The sequence below is a fragment of the Quercus suber genome, unplaced genomic scaffold (genome assembly GCF_002906115.3).
Source record: "Quercus suber isolate HL8 unplaced genomic scaffold, Cork oak 2.0 scaffold_144, whole genome shotgun sequence".
NCBI lineage: Eukaryota > Viridiplantae > Streptophyta > Magnoliopsida > Fagales > Fagaceae > Quercus > Quercus suber.
The window spans coordinates 302,786-319,468 of NW_027069605.1; the positions used below are offsets into that span (position 1 = coordinate 302,786).

The 16,683-nt window shown below is 34.7% G+C and overlaps 1 protein-coding gene across 6 annotated transcripts; it reads right to left on the reverse strand.

The window, feature by feature from the left end:
* Positions 1-4,783: 4,783 nt before the first annotated feature.
* Positions 4,784-14,254, reverse strand: LOC112015849 (inositol-tetrakisphosphate 1-kinase 4). 6 transcript variants are annotated; one of them, XM_065776880.1, is made up of 10 exons: positions 13,343-14,254; positions 11,675-11,756; positions 11,415-11,447; positions 8,914-9,034; positions 8,646-8,738; positions 8,196-8,315; positions 7,923-8,069; positions 7,117-7,172; positions 6,933-7,017; positions 4,784-5,371 (listed from the first exon to the last, which is right to left on the reverse strand). In XM_065776880.1, exons 1-10 carry the CDS (start codon positions 13,549-13,551, stop codon positions 5,268-5,270), a joined length of 1,050 nt encoding a protein of 349 aa, XP_065632952.1. In that variant the 5' UTR covers positions 13,552-14,254; the 3' UTR covers positions 4,784-5,267. The 6 variants fall into 6 exon arrangements, with proteins under 6 accessions (XP_065632952.1, XP_023904062.1, XP_065632953.1 ...); XM_024048294.2 differs by having other exon boundaries at positions 7,923-8,099; XM_065776881.1 differs by having other exon boundaries at positions 7,923-8,099; positions 11,415-11,487; positions 13,343-13,458.
* Positions 14,255-16,683: the final 2,429 nt, after the last annotated feature.

Here is a 16,683-nt window from a genome sequence, read left to right on the forward strand (position 1 = left end):
GTAGACAGCCATCCTTTGGTTAAAATGGCTTACATGCTCCACAGGGTCAGTTCTACCGTTGTAAATAGTAAAGGTTGGCTGGTTGAAATGCCGAGGAAGTTTCGCTCCTTCAATCCTACGCATGAACGGTGACCTGGAGATTTGGTTCAAAGCCTTGCTCATGGCATCATTTCCCACCCCTCTATGTGATGGCCTTTGAGGTTGCTTCTTGCGAGGGTGTTCATCCTCATATGAAAATAATTCACTGATTGGAGTTCGAGACCTTTGTTCATAAGTGATGTCTTGTTCGTTACCTGAGTCGTCGTTAGAGTGCGAGGCAGCACGTTTTCTTTTCGTATGGCGCAGCTCCCTTTTTAACCTTTCAATCTCTATTTGCATGTTGCTTTTCTCTGCATGAGGAACATGACTTCCGCCAAGAGGTTGAGTTCGTTCAGTGTGTGTAGTATGCACACTGCCTTCACGGTCTTGTTTCCGCTCCAAATTGAGAAAAAGGTCTATATGTTGGGACGCCCTAGATTCTGCCGGTTGTTGCCCTGATTCAACCATGATCAACTGCTGCTACTTCCCCTTCCACTTAAGCTCTTCCCACAGATGGCGCCAATTGTAGGGTTGGGATTTGTGGCCCAAGCCCAAAACAATTAATTTGTAGAGTATGGGTGAAAGAGCTAGGTTAGGTATGGGATCAACAACAATGAACCACAACTTTCAAGCACGTAAAGTAGGAATATTTGAAGAGCTATCTTATTGATTATCTGATGAACACAGATATTAGGGTTATAGTTAAGTTCTTTTTTCTTTTGTTTTTTTTTTCTCCCTCCCTTTACGTTAGGAGCTTCTTTCCTTTATATAACCTCTCATCTCTTCATCTCCATCGTCTACTTGTACCTCATCCGTGAGTCTACTTCAGTATGTGTCACGTCAAGCATCTTCTTTAGCTCTGTGTGAGTGGCGGTAGGTGAGGATACACTATTCAGGGGTCTTCTTCACATAAATGCGGCCAGAAAAGTTGCTGCAGAACATTAAATACGGTGGTAGCAGCTTTCCCTTTAGATATTTTTTCATCCTTATCGTCTCTTAGTACACTCAGAGCTTATCTTGATTAGGTGGAGTCCTCGGAAGATCATTTTGACCTTTTATACGCTCAATTGATCTATACTATTCGCGTCAGAGGAATATAACATCTTCGGACAGGAGATGTCCTCTTCGGATTGTAATCATTCTTCCCCCTGAGGGTCCCACTTCTAGATGGGCCCTGCCCTTACCATCTTCTTCTTCTCGGTCACACAATAGCTCTCATATGGGCTCTCAGCCCACTATGTTGGATTAGGACCTTTTCCCCCCACATATAGAATTGTGTATATTTTTTGAAAAATTATGTACATTGAAGATACAAAATTGTGTACATTCTTTGAAAAATTGTATGAATATACAAAATTATGAATATTCTTTGAAAAATTGTGTTCGTTAAATGTACATAATTGTGCACACTATTTGAATGTTTGAATATTGAATGTACAAACCTTATCCTCTCAATAATTTGTAAAGAAAAATGTCCACTAAACAAAAAATTGTGCAAGTAGAACATAAAGAATTGTGAACATTCTTTGATCAGTTGAAGAGACATGGAACCATGTCTAGCTCCATGATGCCCCAGCCCTGTCACTTCTCATACCATCATGATCACCACTCAAGCTACATGAATCTTTTAATTGTTTACTTATTTATACATTGTCTTTTTTATGAATATCATGTGTTGTTAAGCAACACATACTACATGAAAAATCATTTTTTTATTTTGACAAGCCATTTATTTTGGCTATGGACTGTTAAAAAATAAGTTTTAAGTATCCATAATTTATGCCAATTTCATTGATGTACTTCAACTTCACTCTTTTCACACTTGTGAATGCTTCTCATATATGTCTATAATTTCAAATACCTATTTTTTACTCTAATGCAATCAGATTATCTTACCATACTTCAACTTCACTCTTTCCACTCTTGTGAATGCTTCTCTCATATATGTCTATAATTTCAAATACCTATTTTTTACTCTAATGCAACTAGATTATCTTAGTATGCTTCCATCTTCCAATTCGTTTGCATGCAACCAAATAAAGGCCTCAATTACTTTCTTGAGACTATTGTATTTGAATGACATTGTCCAAAAACGTTTTGAAAAATTAATGTTTTATAGCCCAAAACATTGGTGTGGCCCAAAATAAATAAATAAATATATATATATATATATAACATAATGGTGTGTCACTGACATCATAATTGTCAATTGAGTTTGAAGCCCAAAACAAATAAACCAATCAAGTTTTAATTTTGCTATTTATTATTATTATTATTTTTTAAGTTTTAAAAAAGGATCAAATCACGGATCAAGTTAGATTAACTTGTAAAAACGGGTCAGGTTACAAGTCAACCGCTTTTTACTCCCAAAAAAAAAAAAAAAAAATTCGAATTTAAGCCTTGTTTTTTTCTTGTCTAACAAGAAAATATGTTCCTTATTAATTAGCAAATACAAAACTCAGAGATAACTTGAGACCCAACTACTATTGGGATTTGGAGGTGTGCGTTAACAAAGAAAGGCAGAGGAAGAAGTCTATTTTTGAGCAAGCAAGAGTGAATAAAGACCATGATTACTCAGTCCATGGAGTGAATTTTCCTGAAGGCCCGATCCTTCACAAGGGATGAAATTTAAGAAAAGTATTAGTGCCTTTAGTAAATTTGTGTTCATTAGTGTTTTTTGATATGTGAAGAACATGTAAGATATTATTTAAAAGAAAGGATGAAGTAGGAGTATAGATTTTTGTACTCCCAATGTGCTTGACATGTAAACTCATACTATTACCAACTCGAATTTGATCTAAAGCCCATGTACTCCTCGAAATGAACATTTAAATTGGCAAGATCTTATGTAAGGTGGTAAGTGCCTCTTGAGTTGGATACCAATTAAGATCCGATGAAGCCTATGGATTGGTCATTGGTGAGAAAAGCATGAATATTGGAAGAAGGCTATGGTAGCAGTTAGGTGCAACATACCCAACTTTATTGAACACTTTGACAAACAGGTAGAGAACCACTTTGTGAGGAGAAGAAAAGAGAATCCTTTGGTGGCAATATTAGCACCTGCAGGAGAGAGATCAGTTGGAGCTTTGCTTCCATTCAATGCGAAATTTATGAGCTAAAGATCGCCATACAGATCCTCAAGTGAAAGAGGACCAACTCTGGTGGCAATGAAAGTGACAAAAGACTCATAATCTGATCCAAGTCTGATTAAGAGAAATGAAACAAGTTCAAAATTGTAGAGTAATTGATCAATGGCAATCGATGAATCAGCAAGACCGGTGAATTGCGAAAATAAGCAGCATATATAGTATATATAGTATTGATTTAAATTTTAAAGTTTAAATTTATAAATGTCACATTTAGCTTCCTTTAAAGAATTAAGTTGGTCTAAATAGATCCCAAGAAAAAAAAAAAAAAATCAATTATCCCACACCTATGGCCTCACCACTATAACACGAAAAGAAAATTCATTTTAGCTAATAAATACCTAAACTCAAGTGGTGCCACCATATTGAAGGCATCAATCTTAAGAAGTGATGTTAGCTTATTTACACGCCACCATTATCTTAATATCCTCAATACTACCTGTAATATCGGTTGGACGGCTCTCGCTCCCATTCCTCCACTCTCTCTTGGGAATTAATCTTGAAAAACAAACAAAAATTTTGTATTAATTTTATCAATTATGCTATTTTCTTGACTAGAAAATGCTTAAACTTTAGGATTGGAAAATATATACTTTCTTTTCCTTTTTTTTTTTTTTTTTATAATTAATTTACTAAATTCAGTTATGGAACTAAAAACATAAAGAAAGTGGAGGCTAATAATATGTTTGTCTTTATGGTGAGTAAAGCAAAATGCTGAGTAATTTTGATAGTGTTAAATTAGATATGTCATTTTGTGTCAAATTGTTTGGGCATTTTTTTCAAATTTATATTTTTCTATCATCATTTTAGTCATTAATGCATCAATTCTTTTTTGTTCCAAAAGTTTTATATATAGTTGGGTAATATATTATATATATTGTTTTCAAAGTGTTTGGAATTAGGTGATAGATAGGATATGACAACATAATTTTGCTTATATAAGAAAATTGAGGGTATCATTTTTCTTAAAAATTGAGGGAAATTTCTAAAAATTTAGTATAAAATTAATCATAAATGATTTTCAAGATTTAAAAAAAAAAAAAAAAAAAAAAAAAATCCCAGTTACATCTACATATATGATTAAGTTGAAATGCATTAATAAAATTATTGTATCTTTTCTTTTCTTTGTATTTTGTGTACAATGAATGGATGATAGTTTATTTTCCATGCACGAATTTAGTCTTTAACCTATGTATAATTCTAACTCTTAAATGGTAATTTTCTTCATGCTTCGGCTTCCCCTTTGATGAAATCCTGTTCTGTCTCTATTTGGATTCCATCCCCTTTAGTACATGTGTGTGAAGAATTGATCAAACAAGACCTTTTATCGAATGCATTACGACAATCAACTTCATTTTTGAACTCGAAGGAAAAAGTATTTGTATGTACATTGTTTACCTCAACTCAAAACCTAGCAATCCAAGCTTTTCTCACTCTTTCTTTGACAATGTTTCTGCTGATGTTTTCCGCTGCAAAACAACTTCATTGCATGATTGCTGGCTGCCTGGCTCCATTTTTCAAAGTCAAATCTCTCCCAATAAACCGTCTAGAACAGGATAAAAATCCAAAGAAATTCCATATGAATTTAAGGTACCCACATTTTAAATCTGAATCATCAAGAATCAAATCCAATAACCCAAAGATAGTAATATTCCAATTCAATGGGAAACCAAAAACTTCTAGTTTTTGAAGGGTAAAAAAAAACTAAGACAAAAAAGAATTACAGAAATTTCCTATAAAATTAAAGATAGATGAGAGTTAGTTGCAAAGTATAGCTTCACTTGTTCTTCCAATTATTCAATTTTCTAGATCAAAAATTCCATCAGAGAAGGAAACCAGGGACCAGTCGTGATTTGTCTCAAATGGGAGTTTACGTGGACATAGCGAACCTTCCATACCAATTAGTAACTACAGAAGTAAAAACTAGATTTGTGCGTTCCTCAATGTCCAAGGAAGCCTATACTCGCAAGAAACATCATATACAGTGGAAATTTTTACTTCAAATAGTTACGTAGCAAATCTCTTCTTAACCTTGCTCTGTACTCAGAAGGAACTCTTTAAAAATGTGCTCTCCTTATACTTGCTCTGCACTAGACTCAGAAGGAACTCTGTAAAAACGCGCTCGTAATCTGGCATTTTCCCATACCCTGCAGTGGTTTCAAAAAGCTTGATCAACGACTGGACTGTGTGCAGTCATATAGATGGAAAGTAAACCATAAGGCGTAGCTAAATTTTAAATCCCTAGGTCAGACATGGCAGAAGAATGAATATGAAAACATCATATATAGACTAAAGAGACCATGCGAGAATGAGATTCCCATTTGCTTCAAATCTCCAGGGGGTTAATACTATGTTTGGAAGTTTGGAGGGAGAGAAGAGTAGAAGGGAGTAAAGGGGAAGAGAGTAGAAGAGAATAGTTATCCTCCACTTTGTTTGGATGCTTTTAAAATTAAGGGGAAGGAGAATAGTTAGCCTTTTCATAGTTTGTAGTTTTGTTAATATGGTAAGGATAAATTTGATAATTCATTTGGTGAAGCATTTCTATGCGTTACTCTCCCTCCAAATTCCTCCAATTTTGGGGAATTAAAAATGAGAGGTTAGAAGTAGTTAGAATCCCTTCAAACCCCTCCAAATCCCTCCCCCTCCTCCCTTAAAAAACATCCAAATAAGGTAATTTAACTTACTCTCCCTCCCTCTACTCTACTCTACTCTCCTCTACTCCCTCTCCATCCAAACAAGTTATAAGTATTTATAAGCTTCATATTTAACACACATAATCCAAAAGGTGCAAATAATGCATATTGGTCATGATGCTCATGGTTACACTCTACATCAGATTGCAACATACATTAGAGAAAAGGGAAAAACTTAAGTACAATTCTATAGGTCCATAGGTCCAGTATATAAGTTTTCCCAATTATATACTGTATCTAAGTTTTGCCATAATGAGGAAAAAGAACATGTAAAAATAAACTGTGCTTCCATGTCCAAAACAAAAGATTTAGATGAATTCATAAATTCCATGGACCTAACTATGGGCTAGTCCAACCTAGGGACACACTCAACGACCAGATAATAAGGACATGCAGATGGTTACATGCTATTATATTTGATTAAAAAGAAATGATTGGCATAAAAATTATTAAATCATCCAAAGCTCCATCTTTCCACCAAAAGATGAATCATGCCTTTACATCACAAACAGCAGAACTTTAAGATTGAGAAAAATCAAAATTATCCTCCTTGTACTTCCTAAAGAAACTATAGCAATTTGCTTTCAAGTATTTTATTGTCCACAAAAGCTCAAAAGGATGTCAACAAAAAAGGAATCTTGAGCCCCATCCAAACATATTTGAGAAAGTGGGAATATAGGGGGACGCTTTTCAAATACACGAGAATAAAACCAATGACCCAGCCAGTCTGTAGTCATTATATGTAATTTTTCCCATAATTTTAAAGCAAGTTATTTTTCAAATATCCTCATCCCATTCTAGTCAATTCCCATTTTACCAAAAAAAAAAAGAAGTGGCCCTGGGAGGGGTGGGGTGGTGGGGGTTTGTTCTGGATGTCAAAACCAGACTATGAAATTTCCCACAACAAAAATGAGGTTAGCACTTGTGACAAAAGAATCCAGATTTCAAATATGTCATTAACCTAAAATGAATTGGAATAGAGTAATTTGACCTCAGTGAAAACAGATATACTTGCCAGGAAAGTAGTTTATATCAATGACATAAAAGACATCTCTGGTGCCATGCTCTCGGATCATATCTATGTTGAAGAGCCGGAGACCCTAGAAAATATGGCATAATATGGTTAAGAGAACATATAACATGACCTATCAATGTGAATGCTGCCACAAATAACAATACATTGAACCAATATTACTTACCAACCGACGACGGAGCTCCGTTGCAAGCTTCTCCAGCAGAGGTCTTGGAGGATGTTCTGCATAAATAATATAAATAATATTACATTTAAGTGATGAAAGTCCAAGCACCACATCGACATCTGACCTCTGAGGTAGCTCTTTACATGCCTCAGCCACTTAAAATCACTCAACTGAACCAAGACTATCATTTGGATGCAACTGCTCTACATTTGAACTAATAAAGAGTGGGCTTGGGAATCAACTCCATGCCATTCAGTTTGCTTGACAGCATACTAAAACATATCTAGTAAGTTGGTTGGAACCACCTCATTCAACATTAGTTCTAAATTAAATAAATAACACAACAAATTTAACACCAAAATAACATAGGTAGTCAGGCAATGGAGCTCCCTTGCAAGCTTCACCAGCAGAGGTCTTGGAGGATGTTCTGCATTAATAATATTACATTTAAGTGATGAGAGTCCAAGGGTCACGCCAACATCTGACTTCTGAGGCAGCACTTTCCATGCCTCAGTCACTTATAATAACTCAACTGAACCAAGACAATGGGTTGGATAAAACTGCTTTACATTTGAACTCAAACAGAGTGGATTTGGGGATCAACTCCACGCCATTCAGTTCACTTGATAGCATACTAAAACATATCTAGTAAGTTTGAACCATCACATTCAACATTAACTCAAAATTAACTAAATAAAATAAAATAAATTTAACACCAAAATAACATAGGTAGTCAGGCTATTAAATGAAATGCTTGTGTCAAAATATTTCTTTGGGAAAAAGGAAAGAAAGTACAACAATCTCACCAGCAATAATAGGGTCCAGATCTGCATCTTCGGCAGAAGATAAATAGGATGAAATCCTTGGGACAGGGTACATACCAGCAACTTTTGATAGATCGCGTTTACCGTGATTTGGTAGAGAGAAACGCCTTACAACAGTTATAGATTCCCCTACAATATAAACTTTAAAGACAATTCCACCTAACAAAAAGGAAATTAGAAAAAGAATTTCAAATAAAATCATGATAGTGGCTAGAATGGAGATGAATATGTTCATGCATCAGTTGCAACACATACCATGATTAACAAACTCCTGCAGAACCAAGGGAGGTTCAAGTTCAGCAAGGGATAATTGATCATAAGCAACAAAAAGTTTATGTGACTTGGCAGTTCCATCCACTAATAAAGGCTTTGCAACTGAAATATAATCAAATGGACAAAAAAATTAATTATAGAAAAAAGGAAATTAGGAGATGCCATAATGAATGCAGAACAAGTAAATAATCTAATCAGGAATGACCTTCAGAAAAAGTCCCAAAAAAACCCTGTCCAACTGGTTCATATATATTTTTTGAGGCTTATGGGCAATCAATACAGATCCACCAACTACCAAAACATAAGGAAATTGAGCTTTGGAGGATCTGACCATTGTAACCAACTGGTCCTCATCTAAACACTAGTTCCAAAATCAGTTCCACCCCCCACCCCACCCCACACCCCCCCAAAAAAAAAAAAAAGCAAACATACCCAGTGGCAACTTTAGTCCAGCTTTAGTAACTTCGTAAGGAATAGAAGATGGATCTTTTGTAACAACTATTTGCCTTGGAACACCAACCTTACCTAAAATGCAGTTAACAAATATGTGTGAAATTTGGTCAGAATCACTGAAAAGCTATTCCCAAATGTGATCAATAGTTTCAAGAAAAAAAAAATCTAATCAAAAGTCTTAGCAAGGGAAAAAGGAAATGACAAAATATACTTCTTTCATTTTAATAAAATAGTAGTAAGAGATTACCATGGCAATCAGACAAGTTTAGATCTAGCACACCCTGAAGCATGGACTTTCGATTGCGTAGATGTTGTATCGCATCAGGAGGATCAAGGACTGTTACTTCAGGATGTTTGTGCCCATAATCCTTCAAAAGGGGGAAGAGGGGGAAAGATAAGTGCAAAATAAGCCCCAGTCTATAGGCAGAGTACATCTTCAGCAACTATTAATAGTAGATATAATTACTACAATTTAATTATTAATTGCAAGGATCAATAAAATTCCTGCCATATTGTAGATATAAAAATGCTATTATATCAGTTATTTAGCTGGCTAGGCATCTACAAAGGTTTACTAACACTCAGTTTGGGAAGAGTGAAAGGAATTTTAATTCCTTTCATTACATTGTTTGGGAGTTTTAATGGAGGGAATGGACAGATTCATTCCCTTGTTTGGAAGTTTAAGTGAAATGGAATAAAATGGGTAGGGGAGCACCCGTGCCTCTATTCCCTCAAAATCTTAATTTTTCAATCCCACTAAAATTGGGAGGAATCAGAAGGAATGGAATTAGGTTTAATGAAATTTTCACCAAATCTCCAAAAGCACCCATATACATTCAATTCTTTATTTTAAAATAGGGGTCTAATAGTAATATTGTCATAAAATGTTTTTATTCATTTCCCTCTATGGAACTCCCATACAAGATTACTTACCTTCCATTCAATTTCATTATTTTATTTTAAAACATCCAAATAAGATTACTTATTTCTATTCCATTCCTTTCCATTACTTAAATACATTCCATCAATTTCCATTCCTTATGATTTACTCATTCCATTCCTAAAAGTTCTCTATTCATATTGGTTAGATAAGCAATGGGAGTACCTTGCCTACTCTACTTAAGATATCTTTTAATATAGTCAATAAATGCTGCATGGTGCCTGTAACATAAATGATGGACCACAAATTACCTGTAATATGTAATTTAGTCAAGACCACCCAAAAAAGAAAGAATAATGATAATGATAATGTGGAATTAGACATTCCAAGAGTTGGGTAGAGAATCATCTGACTCTACATTCCACTAAATTCAGATCTAGACATAGTATGATAGGGCAAGAGTCAAGATAGGTAATAATACTTTTATCTGAAAAATATATATATACACACACACACACACTGAAGCCAATACATTTAGGGACATTATCATTATTTAAAAATATATATATTATGAGAAGAATTATAAATAAATAAATAAATAACCCTACATTAAGAAGTTGCAGGAGGTTATATGTTGCACAATCCTCTAAGATCTTAAACCATAAGGCCCTCTAAATAACATGCCAGGGTCTTATCAAAAAGGAGAGACAGGCATATGGGATACTTTATTACGAGTGAGCTAATTACACTAATGACTGGATTTCAAATTACTTGTCTTCAGATTTACCTATTAATGAATTATTTACTTTTTACTCTTTTGGGGGGGGGACCTGATTGAGTAATGAAATGCATTGACTGAAATAAGGCAAGCATGAAAGCCCTAAGATTATTTAATGTAATACTGGAGCCAAGACAGGGACATTTATGCAAGTAAAATGGCCACAATTCTGTTAGACTCATTTGAGGGTAAGGAAGGAAACAGAGAGATGGACAAAATAACCTTCAGTTGACAACTAACAGCAATAAGTGGCGCAGAATTCCAGTTTGCCAGTCAATGTAAATGTGCAATTTGAGTATTCTGGCCCAGCAAGAAAAATAAAAATTCAAGACCTTTTAAGTTTAGAAATGTACTGTCAAAATTTCACAAAAGCAGAAAAATGAGATTTTTTTTTTTTTTTTTTTGCTTAGTAGAAAAATGAGAAAACATGGCTCTGTGGCTGCCTAAAATGTCTTCTACAATAACTTGGCAAGTCAATTGATACAAATATCATCAAAGACACATGAACACACAGAGCTATATATATAGCACGTAGTTCTATTTACAACACTACAGGGTGACTGCAAGATTGAAGGCTACAAAAGTTTGTACACTGCCCCCCACCCCACAAACCCCCCCCCTCCCCCCCCAAAAAAAAAAAAAAAAAAAAAAAAGACAAAAAGACAAAAAGAAACTACAGCCAAAGAAAAATGAATGCTTATGAACATCCAAGTCCAACTAAGCAAAGAATAACCTGATAAAAGTGCAAGAAAATTCCAACCAAGATCACCATCACCAAATGAAATTATCTAGATTCTGTAAAAAATAAAATCCTCACTTTATTGGATCTTTGGGGCACTGATCCAACTATCTGATCATAATTCATGAAGAGAAAAGCATGGGCAAGAATTTTGCAAGTTATGGTTAGACAACAACAGAAGTGTTTTAAGAGTCAGGATATTGCTCAACCAATCATTGTTTAATTCATAAATAATCTAGTTCGCATCTGTGTATATCATATCATAAATCAAACTGCAGTATCACAGGTTCAATTCCTAATACAATATTGCGAAGTAAAAATATCGGTACTTATGGGTTTAGATGGACAAACCTCAATAATCTCGCACCATTCCTTTGCCAACAACTGGAAGGAACATAATGCTTGTGAGAGATTTACTTGAGAACTAGCATGCATCATCCACAAACAGTGGAGATGATTTAGGGAAAAAAAAAAAAAAGCAATGAATTGATCACCAGTTTGAAACCATAACACCATAGACAACGAATAAAACCACAACAAAAGCTTTACAACAAAAAGATACATTCACAAGTAGAACAATCAGAGATTTCAAAATAGAAATCATCGCTAACCTTATGCAAAACAACATCGAAAGGACCTTGATCTGACAAAGGCCTGTTTACATCAATGCATACAAATTTTATCCCCTTAGTCCTGCAGTACGGATAAGAACATGTTATTGGTCAGGCAACATTGTGGGAACGTCAGACATCAGAGGATAAAGCTTCTATCATCCAAAGCACAACCATCAAAAAAAAAAAATTGTTTCTATCTATTGAATATACATTAATTAAACAAACCCAACCAAAGACTTTCAAATCAAATAGCCACCAAACTGTCTCCACTAATTGTAAATGTGTAATGCCAAAATTAAAAGCAACAAACTAGACCTTAGCTATTTAAACATTTTGAGGACACAAATTAGGTAAATGAAAATCAACTTGTAAGTAATGTTTGGCCAAGCTAATTTTTTCAATTTTCCATGCAATACTAATGTACTAACTATGAACCAAAATCAAAAAGGAAAATGTTAAAGCTATTACCAATTTTTTTTACAAAATACTTATAGCCTAATGTGGCAATAAATGTGATTGGTGCCACATCAACAACAATAAAAGGTCATACCCAATGCACAAAACTTCCACTTTTTCGAGGTTTGGGAGAGGTGATTAGTAGGCAGCCTTATCTACAATTTTTTTTTTTGGAAGGCTGATTCCAACCTGTTGCTTTAGTAAAAGGCATTTGCCACATCAACAACAATAAATAAATAATTACTTTGTGGCTTGGGTTTAAAATTGACAAATTAGTTTGTAAAACATACTGAGCAAAATTTGTAGTATTTGTAGCATCCCTTAACTAAAAAATTAATAGCCAGAATAAAATAATGCCAGCTAAACTCCAAGCTGCTGTGCTAACACACGTCAATGGGCCTTTACTTTTAAAAACATCAACCATATACACAAGTCGAACACAATATACAAAGATTGAGTATCTGATTTTAATTATTTAACAATTTCCACATGCAGATGTACCCAAGTTCTAGTGGCGAGAAATTATACAGTCCTCATGGTAGACCACGTCACTTGCCCACCATTCCACTAAAAGACTTTGACCTGTTTAAAATTACTAAGTCGGTTTAACAAGTCAGTTTATATTTTTATTTATTTATTTATTATAAACTGACTTGGCAATTTTAAACATATAATTTTTTTTCTCCCATAATACAGAAGCTGCTAGTCAAACCAGTTACCATACCTTGAAAAAAAAAAAAAACCATAAATTGCAGAAAATCTAGGGTCATATGGACATGGGTAGTTAACCATGGCTAAAAAACATGAGCCAAGATTGTACAGTAAAACCCATTAATTTATATATAAAATCAAATAGTCTACTAAGGAGAATTGACTTGGGGTTCGACATTTGAGGACTAATCCGAAAGGCATATGGTAGAATATTCCTCATTTTCTTTGAAGGAAAAAACAAAGAAAACCCACAGATTCCCCAGAATTGAAGGCGGAACAAAAAAGTCAATCTACACAGTTATCCAAAAGCGAAAGTGATCTTCTCTCTGCCATTATCGACAAAGACAACCCACCAATGCCTTTTCCAACCAAACCAGAAAGAAGTTTTCAGAAACAAACTTCAAACTAAAAAACAAACACCTAAAATGAAAATCTTTAGCTGTATACGAAGATAAAAAAGGACAGAAGACAAAATGATAAAGAAATTGAAGAAATTACCTGGCGAGTCCACGAAAGTTTGGTTTCAAGAAACTCGTTTCCTTCTTCACTGTCAAGGCGTAGCCGACGACGAGATTCTGATCAGGTTGAGGAAATCCGACGCTGACTCCGACGCCGTTCGAATACGTCTCGACTACCTTCTTCCTCTCCTCCTCCTCCAACTCCTCCAACTCCTCTTCGTCGACGATTTTGCCGTTCAATTTTTTCATGCCTAAACTAGAGGGAACGGAAAAATGTTTTACGAAACCCTAAATATTCGCTGAAAGGAAATGGAATTTGATTTCCCTATCCCCTTAGTTTCTTTCTGTGGAAAATGTTGTGTTTGGGCTGGTTTTAATTTATAAAAAAGTTTGGGGGGAAGCTGAATGCTCGAAGAAGAAATGAATAGAGTGGGAAGTGGGAATATTGGGAATCTTCTTTGTTTGGGCGGTGATTTCCAACTCTGTGGAATTCGTGTTTTTTTTTTTTCTTTTCTTTTTTCTCTCTCTCTTTTTGCACAAAAACTATTTGTGCATGCGTGATAATAATATGGATTTTGTAGAGAATATTCAGTTCTATGAACCGAAGGATTCGCAAATGTTTAAAGGCCTCTCACGTAGTACACACCATGAAGCCATTCTTTCGAGTCACCGGCGGACAGAGGAGAGAAAGAGTGAAGGAGTTGCTATTTATTATCCCATATATGGTTGAAACTTGAAAGTGGGTGGAAGATTTCTTCTTGAATATCTCAGTTGGAAAGAAATAATAATAATTGAAATGTTTACATTGAAAAGAAGTAATAGTTGAGAGGAGGCAAAATAATTTGATCTTAAATGTCTCCGTTAAAAAGAGAAATAAGTATTATGGCTCTTGTTGAGATACAGAGATGGATGGAGAGTTACTGAGTTGTTGCTTAGAATGAGTAAAGTGGGGGAATGAATAGACGTTTATAAGAGTGTAAGACGGTTGGATTTTTTTATTATTTATTATTATTGTCTTTTATACAATAGGAAAAGGGTTGGAAAGTTCGTGGGGGCTTTAATTTCTCATTTTGTCCTTCTAATTATTACTTATTGTTTGTAATTGTGTGATTTAAAACTATGTTTTATGTTGATATTATTTCATGATAAAAAGTGTTGTGATTATTTTAATTTATTTTTTTGTGTTTTGTGAGATTTTATTGCATTGGGTTTAGTATTAAGTTGGTGAAGACTCAAGTTTAATTGAAGATCAGTGCATTTCGCGACTAACTCGCAAGAAGTTCGCGAGAAGGGTTCCCGTAAAAAGGGCATGTGAGGAGCACATGACTGGAAGCTGAAGAGTCGTGTTAGACTGTCTGTTTCGTGAGTGTCTCGCAGGTAAGGCATTCCCGCGAGGTAGTCACATACCAGCAAAATTACCAGCGAAAATTTCTAGATCAGCTTTTAAAGGGCATTTCGTGGGTCTTTTGTTTTAAACGTCTCTCATCCTCTCCCAAACACCTATTTTAATGTTTCTACATCAAAACCCAACTAAATTCAATTGTTTTTCATTCCGTTAATATCTCTAAGGTAATTTTTAACTCTTTTCATGGATTTTGATCCTTAGATTATGTTTTTGGGGGTTTTATGTTCATAGTTGGGATTTTCTCAAATGGGAGTTGAAAAACTTATTTTTTGTTAATCTTTTTTATTAGGCTTTGTTCTTTGGTTGTTGGCCCCTTGTGGCAAAAATAACATGTATTTAGACAAAATTTTCATATGTTCATGCATTGTTTAACATACATGTGTAGTGTGTGCACTCTAAGTATTTGATAAAATGCCAAAATGACGTTTTCTCATTGTTTTGGACTCTGATGAGTATCGAATTTTAGAGATCACCATAATGATTCATATTTATCATGTTTTGATTATTGGTGGTGTGTTTTATACACTTTACCCCATGAGTGCTTATTCATGCATTAATCATGCATCTCACATGCACACTAGATGCACATTTGCTGCACACACTCTAACACTTGACATGTTCTTGCATTCACTCATGCTAGTTAAGTCTTTTTAGATCTTTTAACACATATAACATGTTCTTGTGTTTTTGTCATGCCTAGGTTTATATCATGTTTCATTATCCTTAGCATGTCATGTTCTTTATGCTTTGTAGCATTTTTTAAAGATGTTTTATTTTGCGTTTGAGTTTCATTTTCTCATACATCTTGCACCTCTCATGCATCATCTTTTACCCTTATTCATATCTTCTTTTCTTTCCCTCATTCCTCTTGATTAATTTGTCTATTCGTGACAAAAAGGGAGAGAGTATCGTCATTTCTATATGACTCATGTGCATATTCTTAGGGGGAGAAATTCTACCTTGTGCACATTCGTAGGGAGAAAAAGCAATAGGGGAGATGCATATACCAAGGGGGAGAGACATTTTTTGAGAAAACCTTAATTTACTTTATTTTTGTTTTCTCATTGTTTTATGGTGCTTTGAGTTATGTTTAGTATCTATACTTTGTTGCTCTCATCGCATCGTGTTTATGTGTTGGACATGCTTTTATCCTTATGCTATTGTGCTTTTTTGGTTGCATGTTCAGATGATCATTTGCTTTGCTATATGATCATTGTAGTCATTTTCATATGACTGTTTGGTGTATGATCAAGTTGCTCACATGTTTCACATCATGTTTACTTGACCGCTTTTTACTTGTTACATTATCCTTGTCCTTTTATCACTTGATTTACCTTGAGGGTCTAATGCATTTTGTGCAAGTGTTTCAGGTTACAGGTATTTTGTTCCAAGTGCATCACAACTTCTAGATTTAGGTGTGAGTGAGTTTTGCCATTGTTCCTAAACTCATGTTTAAGTCTAGAGTCTGTTATAGGGTGTTTTGTCACGGAATAGCCAAAGGAGGAGATTGTAAAGTTGTGATTTACAACTATATTTTATGTTGGCTTTATTCTATGACAAAAAGTGTTTTAATTGCTTTAATTTATTTCCTTGTATTTTATGGGATTTTATTGTAATGGGTTTAGTATTAAGTTGGTGAAGACTCAAGCTTAATTGAAGATCAATACATTTTGCAACTAGCTCGTGAGAAGTTCATGAGAAGAGTTCCCGCTAAAAGGGCATGTGAGGAGCACATGACTAGAAGCTGAAGAGTCATGCTAGGCTATCATTTTCGCGAGTGTCTCGCGGGTAAGGCCTTTCAACGAGGTAGTCACGAAACATTCTGCCTAGAGGATTTTAATGTGTGACTTTCTTACCCTTCACTCATATTATATATACCATCATTATCCACAAATGTAGAGGAGGTCATTTAGAGAGAAAAAACCCTAGATAGATTTTCAACAACACACATACACCCATCTTTTAGAGAGAGAGTT

What these genes read in the sequence shown, in the direction of transcription:
- LOC112015849 (XM_024048294.2), bottom strand. Translation starts at nt 13,551, where the DNA reads ATGAAAAAATTGAACGGCAAAATCGTCGACGAAGAGGAGTTGGAGGAG. An exon ending in TGGACTAAAGTTGCCACTGG is followed by an intron (nt 8,316 to 8,645) that starts GTATGTTTGCTT and finishes ATTATATTTCAG; the next exon opens with TTGCAAAGCCTTTATTAGTG. An exon ending in GCAGGAGTTTGTTAATCATG is followed by an intron (nt 8,100 to 8,195) that starts GTATGTGTTGCA and finishes CCTTTTTGTTAG; the next exon opens with GTGGAATTGTCTTTAAAGTT.